Here is a 19,158-nt window from a genome sequence, read left to right as displayed (position 1 = left end):
CCAAATGCAGCCAAACTGATTGGTCGTCGTTTCATACTACAGATGGACAATGACCCAAAACATAAAGCCAAAGCAACCCAGGAGTTTATTAAATCAAAGAAGTGGAATATTCTTGAATGGCCAAGTCAGTCACCTGATCTCAACCCAATTGAGCATGCATTTCACTTGTTAAAGACTAAACTTCAGACAGAAAGGCCCACAAACAAACAGCAACTGAAAACCACCGCAGTGAAGGCCTGGCAGAGCATCAAAAAGGAGGAAACACAGCGTCTGGTGATGTCCATGAGTTCAAGACTTCAGGCAGTCATTGCCAACAGAGGGTTTTCAACCAAGTACTAGAAATGAACATTTTATTTAAAACTATTGAATCTGTCCAATTACTTTTGGTCCCTTTAAAAACAGGGTGGCACATGTTAAGGAGTTGAAACTCCTAAACTCTTCATCCAATTTTAATGTGGGTACCCTCAAATGAAAGCTGAAAGTCTGAACTTCAACTGCATCTGAATTGTTTTGTTTAAAATTCATTGTGGTAATGTTTATAACCAAAATTGGAAAAATGTTGTCTCTGTCCAAATATATATGGACCTAACTGTAGCAGACAAATAGTACGTGGCCTGTGCTATGTACTATGTGGCTGCTATATACATACATACATATTGTAGAATACCCGATGCGTTAATACAGGCCACACAATATATAACAGTGGCCACGCAGTATATAACACAGGCCAAACAGTATATAACAGCCCACATACTATGTAACACAGCACACGTAGTATATAGCAGCCACGCAGTATATAACACAGGCGACGCAGTATATAGCAGCCACGCAGTACACTGTGTTCCAAATTATTATGCACAAAGAGTTTAGGACTGATAAGGTTAGAATTTTTTTGTTTGTCATTTAAACTCATTGATGGTGATGTGTGTCAGGGCTCTTTATATCACTGAAAGCAATTGAAGATACCTGTGAAAATTTGTTTGGCAGGTGTGTCCAAATAAAGGCAATACTACTTAAGAAGGCCGTTCCACATTATTAAGCAGCCTACATTTTTTGCCAAAATGGGAAAGAAAAAGGATGTGTCGGCTGCTGAGAAGCAACAAATTGTGGAGTATTTAGGTCAAGGCATGACTACAATCAACATTGCCTAGACACTTCATCGTGATCATCGCACAATCAAGAAGTATGTAGCTGATTCCCAGCGCACACGTGTGCATGCTGATAAGGAAAAATTGAGGACTCTTTCCAACAGGCAATTGCGTAAGGTTAAAAGAGCAGCTGCAAAAATGCATTGTCATAGCAGCAGACAAGTTTTTGAAGCTGATGGTGCCTCCAACGTCCCCAGAACAACAAGATGCAGGGTCCTTCAGAGGTTTGCAGCTGTGCGTAAGCCATCCTGTCGACCACCTCTATCCTCTGCACACAAGCAGAAACGGCTCCAGAGGGCCAAACGATACATGAAGACTGACTTCCAAACTGTTTTGTTCACCGATGAGTGCCGTGCAACGCTCAATGGTCCAGATAGATGGAGTGGAGGATGGCTGGTTGATGGACACCCCATGAAAACACGGCTAAGGCGCCAACAAGGAGGAGGTGGAGTAATGTTTTGGGCTGGAATCATGGGGAGAGAGATTGTCGGCCCCTTTATGATCCCTGAAGGGGTAAAGATGAACTCCATAATCTATGGGGAGTTTCTAAAACAAAACTTCCTGCCATGGTTCAAGACGAAGAACCGTGCTTTCCGCAGCAAGATCATTTTCATGCATGATAATGCACCGTCTCATGCTGCAAAAAACACATCTGCATCTCTGGCTGCTATGGGCATAAAAGAGGACAAACTTATGGTGTGGCCACCATCTTCTCCTGACCTCAACCCCATTGAGAACCTCTGGAGCATCATCAAAAGGAGTGTCAATGATGGCAAGAGGCAGTTCACATCTAAGCAACAGCTCTGGGAGGGTATTCTGTCCACAGGCAAACAATTGAAGCAGAAACCATCCAAAAACTGACAAATTCAATGGACGAGAGAGTTCAGAAGCTTCTTTCGGACAAGGGGTCCTATGTGCAAATGTAACATCACCTAGAATAAAGTTTTCACTTGAAAACTGTTTGATTTCATTTTGTAATAAGCTGATAATGCTTATAACTTCACAATTGACCATTTTTTGGTTCAAAATAAAAAAAAAAAGGTTGAAAACTCTGCTGTGCATAATAATTTGGAACATGCATTTTGAGTGTTTATTTTTTTTTAACAAGATACTGTTTTCATAGGCAGTTTGTTCCAAAACATTGCAATTATACTAGAATAGTAGATGTATAAACATACTGACCAACTAGGCAGTTATTAAACTGCGGGCTGAATCAAAAAAGTGTTGTTGCTTTTTTTTATATAAAAAGTTATACCTTTATTAATACACACATTACACATATAATGCACATCGGGGTCTGGCAAGGATTAGCGTGCCATGTGGCTGTAAGCAGGAATCACCACGTTTCTAGGTAATATGTACTATTATTTTGACTATTTAGTCTTATTTTGTGTGTGCATACTTATGTTGCCAGTAAAATTGGACTATATTGGTCTTACAGAGTTGTGACAATTTGTTAGCAACATGCAATTGCACTAGCTTTTCGGTGCTGATATACTGGTTAGATAAAAACGGCATGTTTTTGTGAAAACATCTATACAACTGGGGCTTTACCATCTAGGATAGATAACAAGGCACTTTGGCAATATAATTTTGATGTACCAGTTTGTATATTTGCACTAGTTTTATGATGTGGAAACACCGGATTACGTACCGGTAATGCTCTTTTATAGAGCCACGACAGCACCCACTGAGAGAGGGGATCCGTCCCTAGGAACAGGAAACCCTACGGAGAGATAAAAGGGGCGGTCCCCCTCGCTCCCACAGCTTGGGTTACAGAGATTGCGAGGAACCGCTCACCAGTTTTAGTAGGTAATTCCATATCATCATTTATCTTAACTTAATTACGTATAATTACAAGAACCAACCACCCCTAACCATGCTCATATGCAAACTAATATATATATATGGGAGGGAAGTGAAGGGGTGCTGTCGTGGCTCTATAAAAGAGCATTACCGGTACGTAATCCGGTGTTCTCTCTTCGCCACGAGAGCACCCACTGAGAGACTTTCAGAGATAGTTATTTGGGGGGGATTATCGTGTTAAGAACTGATCTACCGAAACACAAGTCAGTGGAGGCAGATAGATCTAGTCTATAGTGACTATAGAAGGTAGTAGGAGAAGACCAGGTTGCGGCCTTACATATGAGTTCTATTGGAACCTCTGCTCGTTCAGCCCAAGATGATGCTATCGCCCGGGTGGAATGTGCCTTTACAGTCTTAGGTGGACTCTCCCCTTTAGATGAATAGGCCAGGTATATCGCCTCCCGAATCCATCGGGATAATGTGCCTTTTGTAACACCAGCTCCTTTTCTTTGACCCTGGAAGGAAACAAAGAGAGCCCTGCTCTTCCTCCAGGCGCTAGTCCTGTCTAGATAAGCTATTACAGCCCTTCTCACATCTAAAGTATGGTACTTTTCCTCTTCCTGATTTGTAGGGTTATTATAGAAAGAAGGAAGAAGAATCTCTTGAGATCTAAGAAATTTAGTACACATCTTAGGTAGGTAGGTAGGAAGGGTCTGTTTTCAGGACAATTCTATCTGGAAATATTGACATAAAAGGAGGATCTACTGATAGTGCCTGTATGTCACTTACCCTTCTTGCCGACACTAAAGCGACAAGAAGAGCAGTCTTGAGGGAAACGTGTTTAATGTGAGCTGAGTGTAGAGGCTCAAACGGGTGACCTGTCAAGGCTTCAAGGACTAAATTAACATCCCAAGGAGGTAAGTGTGGAATTGAACTGGTTCTGATCTCTGGCAGGCTGAAATAAATCTGGCTATCCACCTGTCACCCGCAACATTGTGACTGTACAAGGCTCCTAGAGCAGAAACTTGTACTTTTAAAGTTCTAACTGAAAGGCCTAAATCATGTCCTCTCTAGAGAAATTCTAAAATAGTAGAGACAGGAATTTCATTTGACAAGGCCGATGGAAAGAGACTTAGAAATTTTTTCCACACTCTCACATATATAGATGTAGTGGATTTTTTCCTACTTAACAATAAGGTATTAATCACTTTATCAGAGAAGCCCCTTAGTTTTAACAGCTGCCTCTCAAATTCCAGGCTGTCAACCGTAGACCCTTCACATGAGGGTGGTTGAAGGGCCCCTGGAAAAGATGATCCTGATCCTCTGGGAGAATCCATGGATCTGAGATGGACATGGCTCTGAGCAGGGAAAACCATGGTCTCTTTGGTCAAAATGGGGCAATCAGGATCATGTTCGCTCTGTCCTCCCTTATCTTCCTGATTACTGTTGGAAGAAGAATTAATGGAGGAAAAGCATATGCTTTCTGAAATGTCCATGGAACCTGGAGGGCATCGAGAATATCGGGATTGTCGGTCCGGGAACATTGAAGCGAATCTTTTTAACTGCCTGTTGTCTCTTGTAGCGAAGAGATCTATTTCGGGTATACCCCATTTCACGGTTATCATTTTGAAAACTCGATGACTTAGAACCCACTCCCCCTGGTGGAGGGTATGACGACTGAGGAAGTCTGCTTTTGAGTTGTCCACTCCTCTGACATGTAGCGCTGATAGGGACAGAAGATGTTATTCGGCTATAGTTAGGATGTCCTCGGCTATAGACATGAGCGTTCCTGATCTTGTTCCTCCTTGATGTTTGATATAAGCCACTGATGTCATGTTGTCTGACAGAATTCTGGTATGTGTTCCGCGTAGCTGCGGAAGGAATTCACATACGGCATGATAGATAGCTTTTAGCTCTCTCTTATTAGATGAGTTGTCTGACTCCGTAACCGACCATAGTCCTTGGACTAACTGGTCCCCTAAATGTGCTCCCCAACCACTAGGACTAGCATCCGTAAATATTGTGTTTGAGGGTTTAACTACCCAGGGGACCCCACTAACCAAGTGATTTGGTTCTAGCCACCAGGTCAGAGATTGGACTACCTCGCTAGAGAGGGAAATTTTACCGTCTAAACGACCATGTAATTTTACCTCTTCATGTAAAATTGCATATTGTAAACGCCTCGAATGGAATTGAGCCCATGGAACAGCTGGAATACATGACGTGAAGGAGCCAAGAAGGGACATGCCTTCTCTCAAAGAAATTAGAGGTTTATCTATTACAGACTGAACCTTATTTCTAACAGTTATTTGTTTAGTTTCTGGGAGAACATCTCTGGCTTATAGAGTCTAATATAATCCCCAGAAATGTTTGCCGAGTTGTTGGGAATAGCCTAGATTTTTCCCAATTTATCAACCACCCTAACCTCTGTAGAGATGAAATCATATCACACAATCGTTGCCGACATTGTGAAGGGGAATTCACCACTACCAAAAGGTCGTCAAGGTATGGAATTATGTGGGTGTCTCTTAACCTTAGATATGACATTACCTCTGACATTAGTTTAGAGAACACTCTTGGAGCTATTGATAGTCCAAAGGGCATTGCAGTATACTGAAAATGCCGTATACAACCATTCAATACAATCGCCACGCGGAGATATTGTTGATGTTCTATAAAGATTGGTAGATGGTAATACGCATCTTTTAGGTCAAGTACCGTCATAAAGCAATGGGGAAACAGGAGTTTTAAGGTGGACCGGATAGACTCCATTTTAAAGGTTTGATTTTCTAAGAAGATGTTCAACTTTTTAAGGTTTATAATGGTTCTGAATGATCCATCCGGTTTTGGAATTAAAAACAAAGGGAAATAGAACCCCTTTCCTTCCTGAAGAAATGGAACTTCCACCAAAACTCCCTTGGATAGAAGATTCATTACTTCCTGCTCCAATGCCTCCTGTTGCAACTGAGACTTTAAAGAAGTCAATAGAAATGAGTCCAGAGGGACTCGGGAAAATCTTAGTTTTAAGCCAGAGGTGATGAGACTATTTGCCCAAACGTTTGACGTTATTTCTTGCCATTGATTTGAGGAGGACAATCTACCTCCCACAGGTAGATCTGCTCTAACGGGGTTTGTCTTCAGTTTTGAAAGGGCGCTTCACAAAGAATGCACCTCTTTGTTTGGTGTCTCTAGTGGCCAAGCGGTCTTGGTTCTTAAAATCCTTCCTTTTATTAAACACGGGCTTCCGGAACGCTCTCCTATAGGACAGAAGGTAATTATTATTAGGGAAGCCCTTCTTTCTCTCTCCCGCTTTGGTTAGGATCTCGTCCAGTTTAGTACCAAACAGGTACTCACCCTGACATGGGAGGCCACACAATTTGGATTTTGTCTGGGGATCACCTTTTCAGCCCTTAAGCCACAGGGCCCTACGTGCTGCATTCGTCAGTCCTGCTGACTTGGCTGCTAAGCGTATGTAGTCCGCAGATGAGTCCGCCAGGAAGGCTGTAGCACCCCTAATCAAGGGTATAGAGGATATTAACTTGTCTTTAGAGAGACCGCCTTTTAGCCCTTCCTCCAAGTCATTTAGCCAGACTAGCATGGACTTAGCGGTGCATGTAGTCGATATAGCCGGTCTAAAAGCTCCCGTAGAAGACTCCCAGGCTCTCTTTAAGAGAGAGTCGGCTTTACGGTCCAATGGGTCTTGCAGTGAGCCCGAATCCTCCACAGGCAGCAAGAATTTTTTGGATGTGGATGCCACTGCTGCGTCCACCTTCGGGGCTTTTGACCATGCTGAGAACTCTTCATAATTGAAGGGATAACGCCTTTTTGAAGATGGTGGTAATCCCCTTTGCCCCTGGCTTTCCCACTCCCTTGACTAAATTTTTTACTGCTGCTATTACCGGAAAGGAGGGTCTTTTCCTTTCCGATAGACCAGCAAACATTATGTCTTGCTGCGTTCTAGGGACCTTAGAATCCTCGATGCCCATGGTGTTACAAACGGACTTCACAAGGTTATCAATACTATCGGTGGGAAAGCATGTATCTTTATCCTCATCCGAGGAAACATATTCCTGGGAAATATCAGAGTCTGCATTCTCTATATCAGAAGACTGGTCAGATATAGGGGAAACATATCCCCTTTTTCCCTTAGTACGCGGCTCCTTGTCAGAACTATGCAGGGCTCGTAATTCCTCCCTAATCATGACTCTAATGTCTTCTGATTTAACTGAGGCTTCTTCCTGTAAGGTAGAATCAATGCATGGTTTACAAAGCCTCTTTTTGTGACTATCCGGAAGGGGCTGGAGACATAACGCACACTGTCTGTGTTTAGTTTTTTCAGTTCTTTTTGCCTAGGGTGTATAGAAGGAGAGGGAACAATAATCAGCTTAATAGGGTAGATGCACACTCACCCCAGTGAAGCTGTCTGTCAAGGTACCGGCTGACGAGGAGGAGACTGAGGCACAGGCTGAGAAATAACTCGGTCCGACATGCTCTTCCTAGAAGATCCGCTCTGTTTAGAGCGACTGCTGCTGGCATGGCTGCGTGGAGTGGTTGCGGTGACTTCAACGGAAGACATCGCAGGGTCCTGCGCAGAATCCATATTGGACGCCGGAGTGTCAGCGCCGGCGTCCTTTTCACATGGGGGCCGCCATTTTCTTCCTGTTGAACCCGGAAGTGCTAATCACCTCCGGGTCGCGGCCATACTCTATGCGCCTGCGCTGCCACCGGTATCAGCGCAGGCGCCGTCTTCCTCCTCCATCACCCCGGAAGCTTTCGGCTGCACTTCCGGGGGAAACATACTGGGGCCCCACGCTGGATGTGCGTCCGCCGAGTACGGCGCGACGCTAACCATACCTCAGCGCTTGATCCCCGCAGACGACCCGGATGGATCCTCGTGAGCCAGCAACTCCTCCCGTCCTGGCCTCACGGCGTCTGCCAGCAGAGGGGGGAAACCGAATCAGGACCCCCGGATGCTGCTTCCAGCTCTGGAGCCCTTGCCATCCTCAAGGTAAACTGCGCAAGCGGCATCCAGGCTAGGCATCCTCTTCTCCGTGGATTCCCGTAGGAACAGGAAACCAAACTGTGGGAGCGAGGGGGACCGCCCCTTTTATCTCTCCGTAGGGTTTCCTGTTCCTAGGGGCGGATCCCCTCTCTCAGTGGGTGCTGTCGTGGCGAAGAGAAAATGCTGATTAAAGTCTACATATCTCTTTGTAGATGGGTAATGCACCTATTTAATTGTGGTTTTAGTATTTAGATAAAAAGGGCATTTTTTCCAATATAATTCTGATTTATCTGGTTTATTTATTGTGATGCATATTGCATATGGCCAGATTTTATGGCTTATTTAAGATATATCGAGCATACAATAATGATACACAAATTGAGATATTTTGCTTTTATGTTTGAAGAACTAAAGTGCTCTGTAATTTTTCTTAAATCTAAATAATGGTGATCTGCTAATATTATATGTTTTGCGCCTACCTGCCATTATTTTTGATACTTTATGTGGTTCAGAGGCATTGTTTTAAAATTATATGTGTAATGTGTGTATTAATAAAGGTATAACTTTTTATATAAAAAAAAGCAACAACACTTTTTTGATTCAGCCCGCAGTTTAATAACTGCCTAGTTGGTCAGTATGTTTATATATTTAATAGAGTGTTACCCCTCCTAATTTTTAGGATATGGGTTTGGGTTATATGTTTACATATAGAATAGTAGATGACTGGAAAATAACAATGACTGCAATTCAGATAGGTAATTTAGAGAAAATATGAGGAAATATTATTTGCATAATAATTTGGAACACAGTGTATACAGCAGTGTGGGCACCATATCCCTGGGTAAAAAAATAATTAAAATAAAAAATAGTTATATTCTCACCCGCCGGGATCCATCGAAGCTCTGGAGATGCGCGCGCGGCTGCCGCCATCTTCTGTTCCCAGGATGCATTGCGAAATTACCCACATGACTTAGCGGTCTCGCGAGACCGCTAAGTCTTCTGGGTAATTTTGCAATGCATCTCTGGGAACGGAAAATGGCGGGAGCCGCGCACCTCGGCGGACTACGGAGGGTGAGAATAGCAGGTTTTTTGTTTTTTTATTATTTTTAACATTACATCTTTTTACTATTGATGCTGCATAGGCAGCATCAATAGTAAAAAGTTGGGGATGCACAGGGTTAATAGCAGCGATAACGGAGTGCGTTACCCACGGCATAACGCGGTCCGTTACCGCTGGCATTAACCCTGTATTAGCGGTGACCGGAGGGGAGTATGCGGGTGCGAGGCACTGACTGCAGGGGAGTAGGGAGTGACAAATCGGACTGTGCCCGTCGCTGATTGGTCGTGGCAGCCATGACAGGCAGCTGGCGAGACCAATCAGCGACGCGGGATTTCCGTTACGGAAGTTGAGGACAGAAAGACGGAAGTACCCCTTAGACATATATATATATATTAGATGGATTGCCTCACGTTTCATCAGTCATCCGACGGATCCGTCGAAAATTGTTTGTTCGGCGGCCGGAGACAACGGACAAAGTAACGTTTTTTGTGTATGTCAAAGAAAAAAACAATAAAAAAAAAATCGGACAGCGACGGATCCATCGCTTGCTCGAATTGAAGCCTATGGGTGCCGGATCCATTAAATGATGGAATCAGGCAAGGTTTTTTTTTACGGAGCATGCTCCGATTTATTTAGGATCCAGTTAGCCAGATCCGCTAGTCGGATCAGTCGAAAAAGCTTTTCACAATCTCTGACGGATCCGTTGAGCCAACGGATTGTGACCGATGGCCAAAAACTGATGTGTGAAAGGGGCCTAAGTACTGTTCCCCGGCACCGAGTTCTGAACACAGCTCTCATCATTCTCCCCTACTCTGCCAGGAATCGGTGCAAAAAGGGGAGAATGATGAGTGTTATATTTAAAGTGATAAAAAAGACAGCAGGCGGCGGCTGATGGTACTATTAGGCTGTGTGCACACGTTGCGGATTTTTCGCTTTTTTTCGCTATAAAACCGCATAAAAAATGCATACAATATGCATCCCATCATTTAGAATGCATTCCGCAATTTGTGCACATGAAGCTTTTTTTTCCCCGCAAAAATAACCACATTGCGGTTAAAAACGCATCATGTTCATCAATTTTGCGGATTTTTCGCGTTTTTCCCGCTATTTAATGCATTGGGAAGCTCCGGAAAAAAACACGCAAAAAATGCATGCAGATTTCTTGCAGAAAACGTCCGGCTTTGCTCAGGAAAGTTCAGCAAGAAATCCTGAATGTGTGCACAAAGCCTTACTCCGATCAGCCTACCCCTGCTGCCACTAATAACAGTGACAGCAGGAGAGGCTGATGGGGGCATTCATCAGCTGCCGCCTGTGCTATAAATCTATACATATAAAAATGAGTGTATGTATGTATGTATGTATGTATGTATGTATCGGCAACCAATCACTAAGCATCTTTCAAGAAGCTGAGCTGTGATTGGTCGTTATGAGCAACAGTTTTCCTTGTAGACAGTTGTGGCCAATTATTCTTATCATTTCTATGGTGTTCTCCTCCCTTCTGTAAAGCTGGAAATAATTTATTACCGTGTCGACAGACTGCAGGGGGAGCCCAGTATCACACAAGATAGGATTAGCTACACTGCTCAGCAGACAGTATCACACAGGAGGATTAGATACACAGCTCAGCAGACAGTATCACACAGAATAGGATTAGATGCACAGATCAGAAGACAGTAACACAATAGGATTAGAAACACAGGTCAGCAGTCAGTATCAGACAGGATAGGATTAGATACATGGCTCAGTAGACAATAACACAGGAGAGGATTAGATACACAGTCCAGTATCACACAGGATAGGATTAGATACACGGCTCCGTCCAGTATCACACAGGATAGGATTAGATACACGGCTCAGCACAGTATGACACAGGAGAAAATTAGATACACAGGTCAGGAGTCAGTATCAGACAGGATAGGATTAGATACACGGCTCAGTAGACAATAACATACAGGAGAGGATTAGATACACAGGTCAGCAGTCAGTATCACAGGATAGGATTAGATACAAGGCTCAGTAGACAATAACACAGGAGAGGATTAGATACACGGCTCAGCAGACAGTATCAAACAGGAGTGGATTAGATACACAGGTCAGCAGTCAGTATCACACAGGATAGGATTAGATACAAGGCTCAGCAGACAGTATCACACAGGATAGGATTAGACACAGCTCAGTAGACAGTAACACGCAGGGTAGGATTAGATACACAGCTCAGGAGACAGTATCATACAGTATAGGATTAGATACACAGCTCAGCATAGTATCACAGGATAGGATTAGATTCACGGCTCAGCACACAGTATCACACAGGGTAGGATTAGGGACATGGCTCAGCAGACAGTATCAAACAGGAGAGGATTAGATACACGGTTCAGCAGTCAGTATCACACAGGATAGGATTAGACAGCTCAGTAGACAGTAACACGCAGGGTAGGATTAGATACACAGCTCAGGAGACAGTAACACAGGATAGGACTAGATTCACGGCTCAGCACACAGTATCACACAAGGTAGGATTAGGGACATGGCTCAGCAGACAGTATCAAACAGGAGAGGATTAGATACACGGTTCAGCAGTCAGTATCACACAGGATAGGATTACATACACGGGGGGGCTCAGCACACAGTATCACACAGGATAGGATTAGGGACACGGCTCAGCAGACAGTATCACACAGGATAGGATTAGGTACACAGCTCAGCAGACGGTATCACACAGGATAGGATTAGATACAAGGTTCAGCAGTCAGTATCACACAGGATAAAATTACATACACGGCTCAGCAGACAGTATCACACAGGATAGGATTAGATTCATGGCTCAGCACACAGTATCACACAGGATAGGATTAGGGACACGGCTCAGCAGACAGTATCACAGGATAGGATTAGGTACACAGCTCAGCAGACGTATCACACACATCTAGCTCCGTCGTGTCTAGAATGGAGATGCTCCTGCGAGGTATGATGTCAATGGAAAGGGAAAAGCCTCATGGATAGAGATGTGAGGGGCAAAATGAGAGATGTGAGGGGCAAAATGAGAGATGTGAGGGGCAAAATGAGAGATGTGAGGGGCAAAATGAGAGATGTGAGGGGCAAAATGAGAGATGTGAGGGGCAAAATGAGAGATGTGAGGGGCAAAATGAGAGATGTGAGGGGCAAAATGAGAGATGTGAGGGGCAAAATGAGAGATGTGAGGGGCAAAATGAGAGATGTGAGGGGCAAAATGAGAGAAGTGAGGTGCTGCTGCAGTATGAGGCTGTGTATAGAGAAGAGTTAAACGTTGCAGGTGGAGGCTGTGTATAAGGCCACATTCACACGTTCAGTATTTGGTCATTATTTTACCTCAGTATTTATAAGCCAAAACTACGAGTGGGAGAAAAATACAGAAGTGGTGACATGTTTCTAATACACTTTTCTTCTGATTGCTTTACTCCAAGTTTTAGCTTACAAATACTGAAATAAAAATAGTGGCCAAATAACGTGTGAACGAGGTCTAATACAGGAGGAGATGACAGACAGGTATATACTATATACAGGAGATGACATACATGTATATACTATATACAGGAGATAACACGTATATACTATATACAGGAGATGATATACAGGTATATACTATATAAAGGAGCAGATGACAGGTATATACAATATACAGGAGGAGATGACCGGTATATACTATATACAGGAGGAGATTACATACAGGTATATACTATATATAGGAGATGACACAGGTATATACTATATACAGGAGGAGATGACAGGTATATACTATATACAGGAGAGGACACAGGTATATGTTACAAACAGGAGGAGATGACATACAGATATATACTATATACAGGGGAGATGACATGCAGGTATATACTGAGGGGAAAATGACAGGTGTGAGGTCAAAATGACAGGTGTTAGGAGGAAAATGAGAGGAGTGGGGCGGGGAATGAGAGGAGTGGGAAATGAGAGGAGTGTGGGGGAAAATGAGAGCAGGGGGAAAATGAGAGGAGGGGGAAAATGAGAGATGTGAGGGGAAAAGAGAGGCGTGATGGAAAAAATGAGAGAAGTGAGGTGCTATAACCGGGCTCTTCAGATAGTAAATAAATAAATTTAAAAAAAACAAACAAAAAAAAAAACACAGCTTGGGTTCCCCTGCATTTTCTATAACCAGCCAGGCAAAACTCACAGCTGGGGGCTGCAACCCTCAGCTGTCTCCAAGGTTAGTCCCCACGCTGTTTTTTTTCTCACTTAAAGGGAAGGCGCCGCAATTTTGTTTTTGTATTAAAAATTATTGTTTATATAAACAATTATTTTTAATACAAAATTATTTTTTTTAACTTTAATATCTTTTTTTATTATTAATTATTTTTGCAGCCATTGGTCGCCGCCATTTTGCTTTGCAGGAGTGTAAGTGTAGCTGCATGACACTTACACTCTGCAAATACGGCAGCCCTGGGCATAGGAGTCTGCGGTCGGCGTCCGACCCCATACCTATCATTGTGCTGCTCCCTGCTGTGATCTGGCCACGCCCCCTGGGCTGTCTCCACATCACAGCAGAGGCAGGAGCTCGGCGCTATCTTTCTTCAGCCCACAGTGTGTGAGCTCCACTATGACTTGAGAGCTGCGCTGTTATAGGAGGGGCAGCTCCAGCTGTCTCCCCTTTCACACTGTCAGCAGCTGCCCATTCCCTGTCCTCTTCTATGCTGCCTGGTGTCTGGCTGTGATCTCTAGAATCGCTAGAGAGGATGAAGTGCTGTGGTCTGATGTCCTCAGGAGCTGCAGAGAGGTAACAGAGGGGGGGATGGGGGAGGCTCTGTGCTGCTCCGACCCTGCCTCTCACTGTAGCTCCTCACAGGACATCAGACCGTGTATCTATTACTATACTGTGCTGAGCCGTGTATCTAATCCTCTCCTGTGTGATACTGTCTGCTGAGCCGTGTACCTAATCCTATCCTGTGTGATACTATGCTGAGCTGTGTATCTAATCCTATACTGTGTGATACTGTCTGCTGAGCAGTGTATCTAATCCTCTCCTGTATGATATTGTCTGCTGTGCCGTGTACCTAATCCTATCCTGTGTGATACTATGCTGAGCTGTGTATCTAAACCTATACTGTATGATACTGTCTGCTGAGCCGTGTATCTAATCCTATACTGTGTGATACTGTCTGCTGAGCCATGCATCTAATCCTACTGTGTAATACTATGCTGAGCCGTGTATCTAATCCTATACTGTGTGATACTGTCTGCTGAGCTGTGTTTCTAATCCTATCCTGTGTGATACTATGCTGAGCAGTGTATCTAATCCTCTCCTGTATGATATTGTCTGCTGTGCCGTGTACCTAATCCTATCCTGTGTGATACTATGCTGAGCTGTGTATCTAAACCTATACTGTATGATACTGTCTGCTGAGCCGTGTATCTAATCCTATACTGTGTGATACTGTCTGCTGAGCCATGCATCTAATCCTACTGTGTAATACTATGCTGAGCCGTGTATCTAATCCTATACTGTGTGATACTGTCTGCTGAGCTGTGTTTCTAATCCTATCCTGTGTGATACTATGCTGAGCTGTGTATCTAATCCTATCCTGTGTGATACTATGCTGAGCCGTGTATCTAATCCTATCCTGTGTGATACTGTCTGCTGAGCAGTGTATCTAATCCTATCCTGTGTGATACTGTCTGCTGAGAACTGTATCTAATAATCCTCTCCTGTGTGATACTGTCTGGTGAACTGTGCATCTAATCCTCTCCTATGCACTCCTCTCCCCCTGCATGTCTTTCCCCATTGCACACACAACTCAATGTGTGCGATAACAGGAGCTGCAGGGGTCATGCTGTATTATGGCATTATGTGAGATCTATATGACGGTATTATGTGATCTGTATGGTGGTATTACGCTTGATCAGTATTGTGAGAATTATATGGTGGTATTGTGTGATCTATATGGCGGTATTATGTGAGATCTATGTGGCGGCATTGTGAGAAGTATGTGGCGGTATTGTGTGATCTATATGGTGGTATGTGAGAACACTGGCAGTATTATGTGTGATCTATATGGTGGTATTATGTGAGAACTGTATGACAGTATTGTGTGATCTATTTGATAGTATTGTGTGTGATCTATATGGCGGTATTATGTGAGAACACTAAGGCAGTATTATCTTCAGAAGGCGGACCCATTCTATGGTGGTTCTGGCTGAGCACCTGCACGCGGGTCTGGGGTAATAGAGGGGCAGCATGACCTCCAGTTAGGTGCAGTCAGGGGAGGGCTGGTGAGGCAGCTGAAGAGAGGGGTCTCATTTTTATCGTTACTATATGGCTACATTTCCTTCGCAGCGTCACCCCGTACTTCGCCTGTTGCCTCGCTTTCACACATCGCCAGGACAGGATGGAGAAGACAGGATCTGAGGAGGGAAATGGGGTCTGCATGCAAAGTCTGGATCAGAACAGGCCATCAATCCGCAGAAATGTTTCCTGGATTTCTGTGGAGCAGACTGTCCATCCATGTGTATAAAAGACAGCGCTCTATGTACAATCCCTGGCTGCCCCGTGCACCAAACAGGGTGCCCCCATAGACCAGCTCTCCTGAAATACTCTGTGCTGCTGTCACCCTGCTCCCTCCACCACATATCTCCCAGAATCCTTGCTGCCTGCCATCCTCGGTGACTGTCTACTTGTCAGTATAAGGCTGCCGTCACACTATCAGTATTTGGTCAGTATTTTACCTCAGTATTTGTAAGCCAAAACCAGGAGTGGGTGATAAATGCAGAAGTGGTGCATATGTTTCTATTATACTTTTCCTCTAATTGTTCCACTCCTGGTTTTGGCTTACACATACTGAGGTAAAATACTGACCAAATACTGATAGTGTGACGGCAGCCTTACTCTGCAGTCACCAACAAAATGGCTGCTCACTGGGTTCCTGAATATCATCCTCTCTTATCCCTTAGCAAACACCCAGAAGGGGAGGAGAGGAGACATCACATGTCAGCAGACTCCGCCCATAATTACTGCAGTGCTGTAATGTGAGCTATTTGTACACTAGGTTTTTCTGAAATTTCAGCAGCTGCTCCCCCTAGTGTTTAAAAGTGGAAATTCCAAACCTTTTCAAATTATTTTTCATATTTTACTAAATTATAAACACATTATAATATTTTTTAAGAAAATTTAAACATTAATTCTTTACATTTTTACAATTGCTGTAAAAAATTTTTTTTTTTTTATGGCACCTTCCCTTTAAATAATTTAAAAATACAGTGTGGGCCCCCCCCCCATTTTTGACAAGCAGCTAGTATCCTCAGACTGGTAAGGGGCCATGGATATTGTCTCCCCCAGCCTAAAAATAGCAGCCCGCAGCACCCAGAAAAAGCATATCTATTAGATGCGCCAATTCTGGCGCTCTGCCAGATTCTTCCCACTTGCCTGCAAGATAAGAAAAATACGTTTTATTATACTCACCCGGGGGTGGTGGTCCATAGCGGTACGGTCAGATGGGTGTCGCAGGTCCTCCCATCTTCTTGCAATGTCGCCGTCCTGTTGATTCATCGCTCCCCGGCATCACGCTCCTGCGCAGCCTTACTTCCCTGTCCTGTTGAGAGCAAAGTACTGCACCGAGCAGGCGCCGGGAATGGTCAGAGCACCTGCACACTGCAGTATTTTACTCTGCCCATAACAGGGCAGATAAGAACACCTAACCAGGAACGCGATGCTGGGGAGCGAAGAAGCAATAGGAGGGTGGCATCGCAAGACGATGGGAGGAGCCAGACGCAGACCTGCAGCACCCATCGGACCGACCTCCCTGGGTGAGTATAATAAACTTATTTTTCTTATCTTGCAGGTCGGACTGGGGGCTTATCTACAGCATTATAGAATGCTGTAGATAAGCCTCAAAAGGCAATGGCCATATCTTATATCGGCCCAAACTGCTGACAGGTCATCTATGAAGGAGGATCTGATGGAGGCGATACTATTTCTCAGAACAAATTCATAGACTGCACAAATGTTATTCAGTACATTTTTGTTGAAAACTTTTTTTCCCCACTTACTGCATAGTGTATAATAAATTGCAAACACGCAAATGTTTTTTGTTCTTAAGTTGTATTCCAAAAAATATATAATATGTTCTATCTAAATAGCTTGATTATTGTATCATAATAATGATTAAAAGCCTTATGTTACCATTTTACTACTGTAAATTTATCACTTAAACATGAGTCATGTATGAGGGAGTCGGAGTCATGAAGTCGGAGGTTTGGCTTACCAACTCCACAGCCCTGAAAGTAGTTACTTTACAGGAGAGCAGAACATATGAGGGTTAGGCACTGTTGCTACTGCTTCATAATACACAAGAACACACCCTATGTTGCCGTCTACTACAACAACATTCAGCATGAAAACAGATGCACAAAACTCCCAGGTTTACATGTTACACATATTAAAAATAAGTGGCCTATTGTAAAGATGGTACCTAATTATAATGAGAAAATCTCTTTCCTACCAATGTCCAGGATTGGGCACATGCATTTTCATACAAGCATGCTTTCTACACATCACCTGTACATGAAGAGAGATTACAATCCATTCTACCTGTCACCGGAGAAATTTTAGAAACTCCATCGTGGGTTTCACAGTATGCTGAAGGCGCCGATGCTGCAGTCTGGATCACAGGAGGCAAATTTCTCTGTAGTATCTGAGCAAAACTAGGAACCTTAGAATTCTGATTCCAACAATTGTTTCCCGACATTTTATCTGTAACAAAAAATGCTAAAACTATTATATAGGCCACCATTTATAATTCCTTTTAAATAAACTTGTTAAAACCAATGAAGAGGCCCATCTCATTCTATACAACAAATGCTTAAAAAGAGGACCTTTCAGAAGTTGTAGCCTGTTAGACTGGCCACTTTATGGACTACTGGCTGCAAAGCTGAATTAAACATATTTTTTTATTTCCTCATCTCCGTTGCGGAGATATTATCATGTAATGTGTAGATTATGTTAGAACAGCGTCAGCACCCCTACACAAGTCCCTTTTCTCCTCACAGCAGGGATGCTCCCTGGGCGTGTAACACATTTGATATTTAAGGCACCCTCCCCTATTGGGAGATGCCTTAACAACTTTAGTAATCATAGCATTTCATGCTACCTAGTTATAAGGGTTCCTTGTTCCGGTGTTCCCTGAACTTGATCCTGTCCGTTCTGCCCTGTCTGCACCTAATCTTGCCTGACCTGTCAGAAGAACATGACTTCTAGTGTGAGATAGAATGATAGACAGCTCTGATCTCTACAACTACAGTACATAGCAAAGCTGAGTAATTACAAATACATCCAGATATTCACTCACGGCACTCCGTGTGGGCGGATTGTGAATAAAGCAGAACTGAGCGGTATTACAAAGTTGTCTACAGCTATCCTTTACCGGTTAGGCCCCAACCCCATACAGATAGGGCCAAAGCAGAGACCTGGAAGTTTTCGTAATCACACTCAGCTCTCGTCTATACTACATAGTAAATGCAAAGATAAGGAATCAGAACAGGACATTCTTGCTTTACCTTACATGACTCCTTCTGCTTATTATCTGGCAAAATCATGCTGGAGGCCATGTATACAACCCAAGAGAATAATCTCTGGTAAACCTTTGTTGTGCTTATAAATTACTAGCTGAAAAGCCAGGCATTGCCCAGGCATAGTAACTAACTGATGAGTTATAGCACCTCACTCCTCATTTCCCCCCTCACTCTCATTTTCCCCCCTCACTCTCCTCATTGTCCCCCTCTCACTCCTCATTGTCCCCCTCTCACATCTGTCATTTTGACATCTCACCTGTAATTTTCCCCTCAGTATATACCTGTATGTCATCTCCTCCTGTATATAGTATGTATCGGTGTGTCATCTCCTCCTGTATATAGTATATACCTGTATGTCCTCTCCTTCTGTATATACCTGTGTCATCTCATGTATACAGTATATACCTGTTTGTCATCTCCTCCTGTATTCGACCTCGTACACACGCTATTTGGTCAGTATTTTTACCTCAGTATTTGTAAGCTAAAACTTGGGAGTAAAACAATTAGAGGAAAAGTTTATTAGAAACAAGTCACCACTTCTGTATTTTATTCCCACTCGTGGTTTTGTCTTA

At 43.5% G+C, this 19,158-nt stretch overlaps 1 protein-coding gene across 7 annotated transcripts in view; it reads right to left on the bottom strand.

Moving 5' to 3' along the window:
* Window positions 1-19,158, bottom strand: part of ADAD1 (adenosine deaminase domain containing 1) — a 245,787-nt gene that overhangs the window by 172,388 nt on the left and 54,241 nt on the right. For all 7 annotated transcript variants that reach the window (XM_077279075.1, XM_077279073.1, XM_077279069.1 and 4 more), the window contains exon 2: window positions 17,607-17,768. In XM_077279075.1, coding sequence (XP_077135190.1) covers window positions 17,607-17,763 — 157 coding nt within the window. In that variant the 5' untranslated portion in view covers window positions 17,764-17,768. The remainder of the gene's footprint in view (window positions 1-17,606; window positions 17,769-19,158) is intronic.

The sequence above is a fragment of the Ranitomeya variabilis genome, chromosome 1 (assembly GCF_051348905.1).
Source record: "Ranitomeya variabilis isolate aRanVar5 chromosome 1, aRanVar5.hap1, whole genome shotgun sequence".
NCBI lineage: Eukaryota > Metazoa > Chordata > Amphibia > Anura > Dendrobatidae > Ranitomeya > Ranitomeya variabilis.
The sequence above is the reverse complement of the archived record's forward strand: the minus strand, read 5'-3'. Positions and strand labels throughout refer to the sequence as shown.